The sequence below is a fragment of the Sinocyclocheilus anshuiensis genome, unplaced genomic scaffold, assembly GCF_001515605.1.
Source record: "Sinocyclocheilus anshuiensis isolate Anshui unplaced genomic scaffold, SAMN03320099.WGS_v1.1 scaffold879, whole genome shotgun sequence".
Lineage (NCBI taxonomy): Eukaryota > Metazoa > Chordata > Actinopteri > Cypriniformes > Cyprinidae > Sinocyclocheilus > Sinocyclocheilus anshuiensis.
In genome coordinates, this window is record NW_015546063.1 from 376,688 (window position 1) to 391,139 (window position 14,452).

At 36.0% G+C, this 14,452-nt stretch overlaps 1 protein-coding gene across 3 annotated transcripts in view; it reads right to left on the reverse strand.

Annotated features, from left to right (window-relative positions):
* Positions 1-1,329: 1,329 nt before the first annotated feature.
* LOC107699592 (laminin subunit beta-2-like) overlaps positions 1,330-14,452 on the reverse strand; it is a 45,016-nt gene continuing 31,893 nt past the window's right edge. For all 3 annotated transcript variants that reach the window (XM_016500900.1, XM_016500901.1, XM_016500899.1), the window contains 13 exons: positions 13,086-13,310; positions 12,782-12,999; positions 11,522-11,618; positions 10,975-11,347; positions 10,191-10,375; positions 9,781-10,022; positions 9,349-9,552; positions 9,058-9,202; positions 6,787-6,994; positions 6,560-6,701; positions 6,293-6,469; positions 5,559-5,718; positions 1,330-2,059 (listed from right to left, as the gene is read on the reverse strand). In XM_016500900.1, the coding sequence (XP_016356386.1) occupies positions 1,923-2,059; positions 5,559-5,718; positions 6,293-6,469; positions 6,560-6,701; positions 6,787-6,994; positions 9,058-9,202; positions 9,349-9,552; positions 9,781-10,022; positions 10,191-10,375; positions 10,975-11,347; positions 11,522-11,618; positions 12,782-12,999; positions 13,086-13,310 (2,513 nt within the window). In that variant the 3' untranslated portion in view covers positions 1,330-1,922. The remainder of the gene's footprint in view (positions 2,060-5,558; positions 5,719-6,292; positions 6,470-6,559; positions 6,702-6,786; positions 6,995-9,057; positions 9,203-9,348; positions 9,553-9,780; positions 10,023-10,190; positions 10,376-10,974; positions 11,348-11,521; positions 11,619-12,781; positions 13,000-13,085; positions 13,311-14,452) is intronic.

A 14,452-nucleotide genomic window follows, 5' to 3' on the forward strand; every position in this document is an offset into this window, starting at 1 on the left:
AGATACGGCAGACTATTCTGAATTATGTTTTCTTGATGTAAAAATCTTGATAACATTATAAGGGGACCTCAGAGAACAGCAGTTCATGACCCCTTTAAAACGTCAAAGACAGTCCTTGTTTCGTTTGTGGATTCAAAAGTGTTCAAGTTCGTCAAATTGTGGTTTTCTCATATTAAGCAGCACAACTGTTTTCACAAGTGTGAGTAACTGTTTTTATTACGTGCTCACTATTGCTTTGCCATTACAGATAGTTTGATATGTACTGAGCATTTATAATCACAGCAGCGTCCATCTGTGAAGGATGTAAACTGTCAAACATACACAACTGTTAGCCAATCATAGCAGTGGGCGTTTACTTCCGAATCTAGCGTACAGTCTATGGTTCCGATGAGGGGGGTCAAAACATGGCAGATACGGCAGACTATTCTGAATTATGTTTCCTTGATGTAAAAATCTTGATAACATTATAAGGGGACCTCAGAGAACAGCAGTTCATGACCCCTTTAAAACGTCAAAGACAGTCCTTGTTTCGTTTGTGGATTCAAAAGTGTTCAAGTTCGTCAAATTGTGGTTTTCTCATATTAAGCAGCACAACTGTTTTCGGCATTGGTAATAATAAGAAATGTTTCTTGAGCAGCAAATCAGCATATTAGAATGATTTCTGAAGGATCACGGGACACTGATTACTGGAGTAATGATGCTGAAAATTCAGCTTTGCCAACACAGAAATAAATTACATTTTAAAATATATAAAAATAGAAAACAGCTATTTTACATTGTGATAATATTTCACAATATTACTGTTTTTACTGTATTTTTGGTTCAATAAATTTAGCCTTGGTGAGCATAAAATACTTCATTAGAAACATTAAAACATTAATGTATGCCAACCTAGTGTATGCCAACTATGGTAAATAAATTGTTTGGGTTTTTCATGTAATTTCTCTTATTTTAAGTAGGTTTGATATGGTCCTATTTTATAAAAACAGTAAGATTTGGAAGCTTTTCTGACTGCTGTGACAATTCAATAGATGGGAGTTGAAAATCTATTCAAAACCTTCCTGCAGTCAAATATTTGACACCTTATTTTTCTATCTGATGGCGTTCACACTTATGAGGTGATTTGGAAGAAAAACACTTGGAAAATTATACTTAAGATACATTAAACATGCTGAAGATATAAAATGAAACTTTATACCTTCATTGGATATTACAGGGATATTATTTATTTTTATTAAGTATTATTGCTATTTTTTACTCGTGAGAAGAAACACGATGAACATCAATGTACGTGACACACAACCAATGACTTTATATGGACAACTTTACTCATTTTACTTCATTTAATAGCCTAATGTCTTTGTAAGTTCAGTCTTACAGTAATTTCTTAGACATTCAGCCTATTATAGAAACTAATTCCTCAAAAGACAACAAATGTGTGTTTTTCTCATTAGAAAATTAATGTTAATAAAGTACCAAGCTATACCTGTTTTAAAAGAAAAAGGGCTAGCAGAAAATCTAAACAATAAAACATCTGTGCCACGATTCAGTGTCTCTTACATTCAAGCAAACTCAGTATCTTCCTCATACTGTATTCAGTATTTTACAAGCAGATTTCTAACAACAAGAAAGTAGAATACTGCTCTGCCGTACAACACACACACGAACATCTGCATTGCATTCAATTCCAGAATGAAAATATGTTAATGCAGTGTCGTTATAACAGTAGCCCTTCATTACATTACATTACATACATTTGTTCCAGACATCACGTCTGGTAGCAGTTTGGCATCGTCTTGTAGGTTTGTTGGTAAAAACTGTAGCAGCCTGGGAAAAGAGTCAAATGACAGATCCTTTCAGACAGTAGTGAACTTTCAGAGACAGCAGCAGTCCAGCTGTTGGGCTTTGCTTCCTGTGACCGATTATTGACAGGTGTTGTAGATCTGAATCTGCTTATTGATGGCATTCAGGATTGCCTTCATTTTATCTTCCAGGCCATCCAGCTGCCTGGCTTTTCCTTCCAATACCTTCTGGTTTTCCTCATAGTCCTTTTCTAGCTCTATGGATGCAAAAAACAACAAAACCAGGTCAGAATTACAAGGAAATAAACAATGACTGCCTTCCAAGAACATGGTACAAGATCAGTATTACTTATCTCCACAAGAGGGCAATTTATGCTTTTCAGTTACTTGACTGGTACGCTTCAGAAATGTGTTCGTTGTATACAATTATAATATTTATAATATAGTTATAATATTAATGATAACAAATAATATTTATTTTTATTGTTTATATTTTATAAATAAATGTATGTTCCTTATTTTTATTTATTTATTCATTCACTCATTTCTCATTTATTTATTCTTATATTAGGCCAAATAAAATAACATTTATTTTAATAATTCAGATTCAGATTCCTTTTGTCATTTTTATGCTCCGCATAAGTCGAAATTGTGTTTCACACATCCACACCTCAGTATTAATTCAGTATTTATGTATTAATTAATTTATTATCTTACTCTTATATTTTTTATATATATTTATAATTATATAATTATAATATTATTTAATTACTACACAAAATGTTGTTTTTATGTATTTTTAAAATATATTTAAATGATAATATAAATAATACAATTATATTTATGTTTAATATTTATTTACAAAATAATATTTATTCACTTTATGCTATATTAGGACAGCTCAGTGCTCTACATCCCTGTACTGTTTTATGTATATAGATGTCATTAAAGCAAAAGAGCGACAAACCAAATACTAAGAAATTCTGATATTCATGTTAATTTTTCAATTCAACTTACTTAATTAAACTTCCATGCTGATAATATAAAATGTAATTAAAAAAATGTATTAAATCAGAAACAAATGCAAAATAGAAGTATTTCCACTACTGGTCTCAGACTTTTCTGACCAAACTGTACAGGTTCTTCCAAATTCATAAAACAATTCAAAACATAAAACTGAATTGTAAGAACTTCCTCCAGTTCTCTGTGTGTCTCTCACACATTTACCTGCCAGCCTCTGCAGTTTATCCTGGGCATCCTTTAGCAGCTCCTTGGCTTCATCTCTCAGGAGCTCTGCTTTCTGCTTAGCGTCCCGTATTGTCTTCGCCTTATTTTCCATCAGACCCTGAACAGTACGATACTTATCGGACAGCTCGCCGTCCAGGATCTAAAACAGACAATAAAGTCACTAAATTCTGGTAAACAAAACTAGGGATGTGCCCCAAGCCAAATACCACGTTTGGAAAGAAAATGACGCATTCTATGGAGCCCCTAAAAGGACAAGGTGATGGAAAAAATACGTGATGGGAAGAAAAATAAGTTTCAATGCTTTTGCATTGTCTTGCAATGATCTAGTTGGGTAATTATATTGTATATAATTTGCGGGCATCAGGGAGCCACTATCTGTGCGTCTGTGTTCAAATTCATGATCACGACCACTCTATGTCTAGGGAGCGGTGGTATTGATTTTACAAGATAAGATATTTGTCAGTTACGCTCAGGATCTGTTGCTCACCAAATCCTCCAACATCGTTCTGTCAGTCATCTCTTCTTACTATCTTCACGCGATAAGTGAAATTTGATGTACTGTAATGTGACCGACTACCACAGCAAGCCTAACCATGTCCCTTTAGGGGCTCCGTAGAATGCGTTACTCATTTTCCATGCACTTTTTTTCCATTTAGACTTCAGGCACATTCCTAAACAAAACATTTTGTGACAAACAGATGACTGCCACACACCTCTTTAGCTTCATTGGCCTTGTCGCGGGCCATGGTGGCCGTCTCTTCTGCCCGTGCTGCATCCAGGCTGTTGTTGGCACATTTGGTCTTTAAGGCCTCTATTTGGCACCCCAGATTTCCCAGCCTGACCATAGCATCATTAAGATCCCTCTCACGAGCTGTGGTCTCTGATTGGATCTTTAGAAAAATGATGAGGGCACTTGTGGTCAAAACTGCTCAATTTAGGAGCATAAAAATTCAAGTCAATCCTAATTAAAGTTGTTTTACCTGTGCTAGTCGGTTCTGAGTTAAGCCGATGTCATTTTTAGCTTTCTGAATGGCCTTTTCTGCAGCTGCCTGAGCCCGGCCGGCATCATTCAGGGCCTTTTTCACACTCTCAGCTGTGTTCTTTACTCCCTCTGCCTTATTCCTAGAGTGAAAGAATATGGTTTGCATTTACACTTACAAAGTGATGTACAGAAACAGTGCATAAAACCAGATGTGCAAATAGTCACCTGGCTTTCTTGGCATCCAGCAGCAGCTTTTCTGCTTTGAGGACGTCATTCTGGGTCTGTTCCAGAATGGCGTCCACATTGGACAGGCTCTTGACACGGTCTTTAATCTCATCTGCGAGGTGTTGAATCTGCCTGGGAGAAGCTGGGATTGACAGCTCCAGCACCCGATTGGCCACCGCCTCAATGCTGTCAGGATCTGCCCCCTCCTCTGCAAATATTCAACATGACATGTAGACAGTGACCAAAGTATGAGCATTAAAGGGTCTTCAGTTTTCAGACAAGTCTGGGACAGAGTTGAACCTGGGGTTCAGGAAATTAAATAAGCTCAAAAGAATTCAAAGTATTGTGAGTTAAAATTCTGTGAGAAGAAATGAAAAACAGAGAGGGAATATACAGTGCCCTCCACTAATATTGGCACCCTTGGTAAATATGAGCAAAGGCGGCTGTGAAAATAAATCTGCATAATTTATCCTTTTGATCTTTCATTCAAAAAATTCAAACCTTTCATTGAAGTAAAACAATTGAAAGTGGGGGGAAACTCACATTATGAAATAAATGTTTTTCTCCAATGCATGTTGGCCACAATTATTGGCACCCCTAGAAATTCTTATGAGTAAAATAACTCTGCCTGAAGTATATTCCCATTCATATTTTTTAGCACGCCAGGGTGACTAGGACCAGGATTATAAATATGAGGAACAAACAGAAGGCCAAATTTCCATAATCATCCATCACAAGGAGTAAAACCAAAGAATATAGTTCTGATGTGCACTGCAGAATAAGATTGTTGAGCTTCACAAAATAGAAAGTGGCTTTAAGAATATAATTATAATATTATTTAATTACTACACAAAATGTTGTTTTTATGTATTTTTAAAATATATTTAAATGATAATATAAATAATACAATTATATTTATGTTTAATATTTATTTACAAAATAATATTTATTCACTTTATGCTATATTAGGACAGCTCAGTGCTCTACATCCCTGTACTGTTTTATGTATATAGATGTCATTAAAGCAAAAGAGCGACAAACCAAATACTAAGAAATTCTGATATTCATGTTAATTTTTCAATTCAACTTACTTAATTAAACTTCCATGCTGATAATATAAAATGTAATTAAAAAAATGTATTAAATCAGAAACAAATGCAAAATAGAAGTATTTCCACTACTGGTCTCAGACTTTTCTGACCAAACTGTACAGGTTCTTCCAAATTCATAAAACAATTCAAAACATAAAACTGAATTGTAAGAACTTCCTCCAGTTCTCTGTGTGTCTCTCACACATTTACCTGCCAGCCTCTGCAGTTTATCCTGGGCATCCTTTAGCAGCTCCTTGGCTTCATCTCTCAGGAGCTCTGCTTTCTGCTTAGCGTCCCGTATTGTCTTCGCCTTATTTTCCATCAGACCCTGAACAGTACGATACTTATCGGACAGCTCGCCGTCCAGGATCTAAAACAGACAATAAAGTCACTAAATTCTGGTAAACAAAACTAGGGATGTGCCCCAAGCCAAATACCACGTTTGGAAAGAAAATGACGCATTCTATGGAGCCCCTAAAAGGACAAGGTGATGGAAAAAATACGTGATGGGAAGAAAAATAAGTTTCAATGCTTTTGCATTGTCTTGCAATGATCTAGTTGGGTAATTATATTGTATATAATTTGCGGGCATCAGGGAGCCACTATCTGTGCGTCTGTGTTCAAATTCATGATCACGACCACTCTATGTCTAGGGAGCGGTGGTATTGATTTTACAAGATAAGATATTTGTCAGTTACGCTCAGGATCTGTTGCTCACCAAATCCTCCAACATCGTTCTGTCAGTCATCTCTTCTTACTATCTTCACGCGATAAGTGAAATTTGATGTACTGTAATGTGACCGACTACCACAGCAAGCCTAACCATGTCCCTTTAGGGGCTCCGTAGAATGCGTTACTCATTTTCCATGCACTTTTTTTCCATTTAGACTTCAGGCACATTCCTAAACAAAACATTTTGTGACAAACAGATGACTGCCACACACCTCTTTAGCTTCATTGGCCTTGTCGCGGGCCATGGTGGCCGTCTCTTCTGCCCGTGCTGCATCCAGGCTGTTGTTGGCACATTTGGTCTTTAAGGCCTCTATTTGGCACCCCAGATTTCCCAGCCTGACCATAGCATCATTAAGATCCCTCTCACGAGCTGTGGTCTCTGATTGGATCTTTAGAAAAATGATGAGGGCACTTGTGGTCAAAACTGCTCAATTTAGGAGCATAAAAATTCAAGTCAATCCTAATTAAAGTTGTTTTACCTGTGCTAGTCGGTTCTGAGTTAAGCCGATGTCATTTTTAGCTTTCTGAATGGCCTTTTCTGCAGCTGCCTGAGCCCGGCCGGCATCATTCAGGGCCTTTTTCACACTCTCAGCTGTGTTCTTTACTCCCTCTGCCTTATTCCTAGAGTGAAAGAATATGGTTTGCATTTACACTTACAAAGTGATGTACAGAAACAGTGCATAAAACCAGATGTGCAAATAGTCACCTGGCTTTCTTGGCATCCAGCAGCAGCTTTTCTGCTTTGAGGACGTCATTCTGGGTCTGTTCCAGAATGGCGTCCACATTGGACAGGCTCTTGACACGGTCTTTAATCTCATCTGCGAGGTGTTGAATCTGCCTGGGAGAAGCAGGGATTGACAGCTCCAGCACCCGATTGGCCACCGCCTCAATGCTGTCAGGATCTGCCCCCTCCTCTGCAAATATTCAACATGACATGTAGACAGTGACCAAAGTATGAGCATTAAAGGGTCTTCAGTTTTCAGACAAGTCTGGGACAGAGTTGAACCTGGGGTTCAGGAAATTAAATAAGCTCAAAAGAATTCAAAGTATTGTGAGTTAAAATTCTGTGAGAAGAAATGAAAAACAGAGAGGGAATATACAGTGCCCTCCACTAATATTGGCACCCTTGGTAAATATGAGCAAAGGCGGCTGTGAAAATAAATCTGCATAATTTATCCTTTTGATCTTTCATTCAAAAAATTCAAACCTTTCATTGAAGTAAAACAATTGAAAGTGGGGGGAAACTCACATTATGAAATAAATGTTTTTCTCCAATGCATGTTGGCCACAATTATTGGCACCCCTAGAAATTCTTATGAGTAAAATAACTCTGCCTGAAGTATATTCCCATTCATATTTTTTAGCACGCCAGGGTGACTAGGACCAGGATTATAAATATGAGGAACAAACAGAAGGCCAAATTTCCATAATCATCCATCACAAGGAGTAAAACCAAAGAATATAGTTCTGATGTGCACTGCAGAATAAGATTGTTGAGCTTCACAAAATAGAAAGTGGCTTTAAGAAAATAGCTAAAGCATTGAAAATCACCATTTCCACCATCGGGGCAATAATTAGGAAGTTCCAATCAACTTAAGATGTTACCTGGAAAAGGACGTGTGTCTATATTGCCCTAATGCACGGTGAAGAGGAGAGTTTGAGTGGCCAAAAACTCTCCAAGGATCACAGCTGGAGAATTGCAGAGATTAGTTGAGTCTTGGGGTCAGAAAGCCTAAAGAAAAATATCAAACAGCCCCTACATCACCAAATGTTGTTTGGGAGGGTTTCAAGAAAAATCCTCCTCACTCATCCAAAAACAAACTTCAGCATATTCAGTTGTCAGACATGACTGGAACTTCAAACGGGACTGGCTTCTATGGCCAGATGAAAAGGGAAAAAAAAAGGAAAGAAAAAAAAAAAGCGTTTTGGCAGCAAACCCAAAACTAGAGCTGTTATCTTGGGAAAAGGACATTGCAATAATTGGGTGCCAATAATTGCGGCCAACGTGAACTAGAGAAAAACATTGATTTCATAATCAGATTTCCCCCCCATTTTCCATTGTTTTACTTCAATGATAGGTTAGATTTTTGTGAATTTTTGAATGAAAGATCAAAATTATAAACGATGCAGATTTATTTTCACAGCCACCTTTGCTCATATTTACCAAGGGTGCCAATATTAGTGGAGGGCACTGTAACATGAAATGTTATTGAAATTAGATTATTGATGAATGTTTTGAAAATTTAGTAAAGATTTAGTAAGGAAACATGGTGTATTACCAGAGTGTTATGCATTTTACTTTCTTAATCCTTCAGCTTATTTTTATTCCATTTTATTCTCTCACAGAATGTGCTAAACAGAGTACTCACGAAGACGGAATAACAAGGAAAATAGTCTTTAATCCAAATAACGCAGGGAAATACAGAGAAACAGGCTAGCAACACTTCCAAACACGACATTAAGACGGGACACCGAACTCAGGAAACATGGGACTATAAGTACTAAACAAAATGAGGACTAATAGGCTAATTAAAAGACAACAGGTGAACTAAATACAATAATCACATGCACACTAGGAAAATGGGTCAAACAACAAGGCACTAAAAACAAAAACACAAAGACCATACATGTGAATATAATAAATATAATATAATATAATATACATACAAAATACATTTTTTAATTAGTAAGTAGTAACATTTTTTTTTTATTTTAATTCAGCAGTCCGTTTGGATAATTTGTAAACAGTAGTAAGATCAGAAATGGAAAAAATGAGAGAGAGAATATATTAATTTTTAAAAAAATTTTAAAAGTATACTATTAAATGTAAAATAGAATAAGATGCAGAGAATAATCTGTCAGGTTTATGCATTTTATTTTCTTATTCCTGTAGTTCATTTTTATTCTCTTAATGAAATATCTAATCTAATCTAATCTAATCTAATATAATATAATATAATATAATATATAAACTCACGCATGAGGAAATCCCGAATTTGTTTGATGAGGTCCCTCAGGTCGTTATTAGAATGATCCACCTTATTTTTGGTATCACTAGCTTTTTCCAAAGCTGCCTGGGCTTTATCCTTAGCTTCCTGAGCCTTGGTCTTAGCATCTGCCACCTTAATAAGACCATCAAGACAATATAAGATGCAGAGAAAAGACTGAAGACTTTCTGGAGAATGTTAAGTCTTAAAAGGAATTGACAGCACTGAAAACACTATAATCATGCAAGTAATTGGTCAGAATAATTAAAGAGTGTCTCTACCTGCTTAAAAAGCTCTTCCACTACTCCCATAGCTTTATCCAACTCTTTTTCTGCATGCTTGGATCTATCCAGGGCATTGTTGGCCACTGCAACGGCTCCATTGCAATTCAGGCCACCACAGTGGCGCTTGCCTTCATCATCACGACAACCAGCACCGCCACAAGGACTGTCCACGCATGGAGCGTCACCCGGTGCTCCACATATCTACAAAAACAATATATCAAGAGCTCTAAAGGAAACTAATATCATAAAATGGTAATAATACTAATATTTTATTAGACAAACACTTTATAATATTCTATACATTATATAAACAATGATTTTATAATATTTTAAATATATACCTTTCTATTCAGTCAGATGTATGTATGTACTGTTATAACTTTAAATTTGTTGAGGCATTTGTCGTCACTTGTGTTTCATCCAGCTTACCTTTTCATTGATTTTCTTTATGTCCAAATTCTGAGCTTTAGCATTTAAGTCTGTGAGCGTCCGTTTGTTGGCAGCATTTTTGCGGTTAAAATCGTCTCTCTTTTGGGCAATGAGTCGCTCTGTTTTCTTGCGGGTGTCTGCCGATTGGCTCACTGTGCTGGGAATGTCAGTGGTAGATCTGTTGGTGTGGTGCTCTGCATCACGTGACTTGTTGTACGAGGCCCGGATGCTGTCATATGCACCTGAGGAAAAATACCACGTTAAATAGTATGTTTTCCTTTTCCAATAGACCCAAAGATCAGTCAATGGATTGTTCTCTGGCAGGTAATAATAAATAAATGCCACTTGTTTCAATATTTAGCATATTTAGGTGCATTTTTAGGTAGAGTAATACAGAATCAGTGACTAACCCAAGAAGTTAGAGTTCTTGAGGATGTCAAGCTGACGGTTAAGCTGATTTGAGTTCAGGTTGAGTTCTTTTGCTTCTCTCTCCAGGGTACTTAATGCATTACTGGCCTCATAGTTACTGTCCTGCACAGCGGTCAGGTCTCCTTCCAGCTGGTTCAGTGTGTCCGTGGTCTCACCGATCTGAGCTCTGAGAGACAGAAAGAGAGCTGATGAACTGACCAAACTCATCTCCATCAAGGGTGTAAAAAGTGAGGACAAAATGCGAGAAAATTATACTTAATATTCATGTGAAAGTGTGGGTTCTATGTCAAATTTGTACTCCTTTACAAGTATTTAACAAGAACCACTTTCTAAAATTAATTACTTAAATGTTTAAAATTCATAAAACTTTTTCATAGCTATTGAGAATGACAGATAAAATCAAAAGACATTTTCTAATTAATTAAAACCTAATTAAAATCCAATTACTTAATGTAATTTTGATGCAAAAAAGTAGGAATACCTTTTTTTTTTAAATGTACAGAATATATTTGTCATAATGACCAGTAAATTAAATTTAATTATTATCCCCCCCCCCATTTTAATTAATTTCAATAGTACTTGTAAATAATACTAGTAACATATAAATTCCCAATATTAATAATTGAGTATAGTAATGAAGTAAAATAACTCAAGTAATTTTCCCCCAAACCTCCAACACCCTCAACTAGTCAAGCAAATCTTTCAAGCGATCCAAGAAAATGTATTGTCTGCACCTGTGGTGTATCTCCCTAAACCAAACTGTACCTGAGATCCTCGATCATGCCCATCAGAGTGGTCACAGCCTCAGCAGTGGCATTGCGGGCATTAACAATGTCCCGCGCCTGTGCCAGCATGTCCTCCAACTCCTTAAATTTTCTCTCGAAGGCTCGGGTCAAGCCAGTAGTCTGAAGCTCCTTGGCTCGATCTGTGAGCACTTTAGTTCTGGTTGCCAGATCCTGAACGATGCGGTCCCAGTCCCCAAAGCACTGGTGGCAAGGCTTGCAGTCAGGGAAGGTGCCAGAGAAACCACGGGCACATTGATCACAGCGGACGCCAGAAACTCCCTGCTTGCACTCGCAATGACCAGTCACACGGGTGCACTGAGATGACTCTATGCCCTGGGGGTCGCAGTCACATGCTGTGGGGAGAAAAGTAACCAAATCAGTCGGATTTTGGGAATTATGATGAATTGTGAATCAAAAATATGCTAATTAGAGCATTCGAGCTGATAATAAACGGTGTTACATTAGCATTAGAGATGATATGGACACAGATTATATATATATAAAGTGCTCTGAAATTATCATGGTACCTCGGCACAGTACTGTTGGGTCACCCCAGTGGTTCTCCTGGCAGTCTTTACAGGTCTTCCCTCCAAACCCAACACGGCACTGGCACTGACCTGTGAACTATATGAATTTGGGTTCAAAAAGAGGCTTAGTAATATTTAAGATTACTGCAGGCATGTTAAAACTAGGGATGCAAGATATATGAATATCACATTGTTTATCAGAGATTTTTTTATTTTTTATTTTTTTGATATCGGTCAATAATGTATATTTAATTGTTTATACTCATATCTTCTATTTTTACATTTAGACCATTTTTCCATCATCTCATACTCACTCAATCTTTAATAACACAGTTAAATGTAATCTTTAGCGAATTTCAAAATGAATATCTATTTTTCATATGATATATTATAATGCTGTGCCTAAATTCACTTGTAACATTTGAAATGACTGCTTTTAGTTTTTAGTTCTTTATTTTTCATTTATTTAGACAAAACAGTATATCATTTTAAAATGATCCTTTTATGAGTTATGAGCCATAATATAAAAATAATAATTGCTCTGTATTGGCCCGAATTTTATTATTAGGCTAGATAGCAAAGCTTTTCAGATTTTCAGTCCCTATCCCCCAAGTCTACTTATCAACGATCTGTCTTTGTGTAAAATCTAAAATAGTGTAATATAAATAAATAAATACACACTACCGTTCAAAAGTTTGTGGTTGGTAAGTTTTTTTTATATATATTTTTGAAAGAAGTCTCTTATGCTCATCAAGTCTGCATTCAAAAAAGAGTGAAAAAGTAATATTGTGAAATATTATTACAATTTTAACTAATTGTTTTCTATTTTAATATATTTTTAAATGTAATTTATTTCTGAGATGGCAAAGCTGAATTTTCAGCACCATTACTTCAGTCTTCAGTGTCACATGATCCTTCAGAAATTATTCTAATATGCTGATTTTATGATCAAAAAAACATTTCTTATTATTATTTATGTTAAAAACAGTTGTGCTGTTTAATATTTTTGTAGAAATCATGATACTTTATTTTTCCAGGACATTTTCTTTGCTGAATAGAAAGTTCAAAAGAACAGCATTTATTTAAAATAAAAATCTTTTATAACATTATAAATGTCTTTACTAATGTCACTTTTGATCAGTTTAAACCAACCTGAATTATTTTCTTTTTTAAAAAAACCTTACTGATCTCAAACTTTTGAATGGTACATACATACATATACTGCCCTGAATGCGAGTTTAATTTGTGAGCCAAAGGTACCTCATTACAGGCAGATGTGTAGGCGTTGTTGGGGTCACAGCTACAGGGCTCACAGCCTTGTCCACTCGCCAGGTTCCAGTAATTGGGAGCACAGTGATCACAGGTTTGTCCAATAACATGAGGCAGACATTGACACTGTCCTGTGGCACGCTGGCACACACAGTCATCTCGAGACAGACACTGACTGCGCTCTGTGCCCAAGAAGTTGCAGGTGCACTCTGGGTAAGTGAAAGTGTCGATATGTTTAAGATGTTAATAGTGCACTATAATGAATAAAAGTAATTTAAGACCCAGGTAAACTCACTCCGGCAGTTGCGGCGGGAAGCATCTCCATAGTATCCGCTCTTGCACACACCACAGTCCGGTCCTTCGGTGTTGTACAGGCACTTGAGACACTGGCCAGTACGTTTGTCACATGCCTCAGGATCTGATAGGTCAATGTTGTTACTGCAACGACAAGGTTGGCACCGTCCACCGATCTTAGAGGGGTCGCCGTAATAACCCGGAGCACATTCGTCACAACGTGGACCTGGTTGATGGAGAAAGTAGGCGTTTAGTTGTAAAAAGATAGAATTTGATAACATATCCTTAAAAATTATGTTTTACTCCCATGTCACAATTAAACAGAGAAAATGTCTTTATAAAGCATCTGTGTAAACAAGAAAAGAAAATGGCTTTAATTCAAACGAAGGACATTTTTAATGCTGAACTGAATTTAATAATACTTTCTTTAAAGAAATAGCACTAAAACGGTCACAGCTGGAAAATCCATTGTCCTCTTAGGATAAAGCACTTCCAGTTTCATGATGCTTTTTCCATAACAATTTATTTAATAGGGTTTCTGAGTGAAACTTTAGAAGTATGTAATTAATATATTAGCAATAAGCAATATTAGGTTCACATATCTAAAGGAAAAGGTGTTAAACTGCGTTGGAACTAAATCGTTATTGATGGCTTAGTGTTAAAATAATTGCAATACTTTAAATAGAACAATATTCAGTTATGACATTAAATTAATAAATTAAATTATTAATGGAATTATTTAAATGAATATTTAAGGAATGCAAGTGCACGCATAAAAAATCTTCATGTAAAGCTCTACCAAGAATACACTCTAAGAATACAAATAACATAACTTACAAGTTATGAAAAATGACTCTCCAGAAGATTTCATGAAAATTTCATGTTTTAATCTTAATGTCAAATCATAATACACTCAGCTGTCTGAATACTAATATAATAATCTCCTGAAGAGTGAAGAGGTACAAAGCATCAGAGTGAAAATTACTGTTTTACATTAATATATCTAAAACACTTTTGAAGCTCAGTTATCTTAATTTAGTTGTCATTTTAATTTCGTCTAAACAGGAAGCTCTGATTCATGTATATTTATTCACTCTGTTGCTATGTTCATATTTTTTTGCAGCCAAATGCTATAGAGACAGACACCTGCTGCTCTGGCTCAAACGCTGGCAAAGGAACAGTGATGGGCACTCACTTCTAGTGATAGAATAGAATAGAATAGAATAGAATAGAACAGAATAGAATAGAGTAGAATAGATTTTATATCAGATAGGTATTTAGCTAAAAAAAGAGGATCTCTATTAAAGGGATAGTTCACCCAAAAATGAAAATTCTGTCATTAATTACTCACCCTCATGTCGTTTCAAA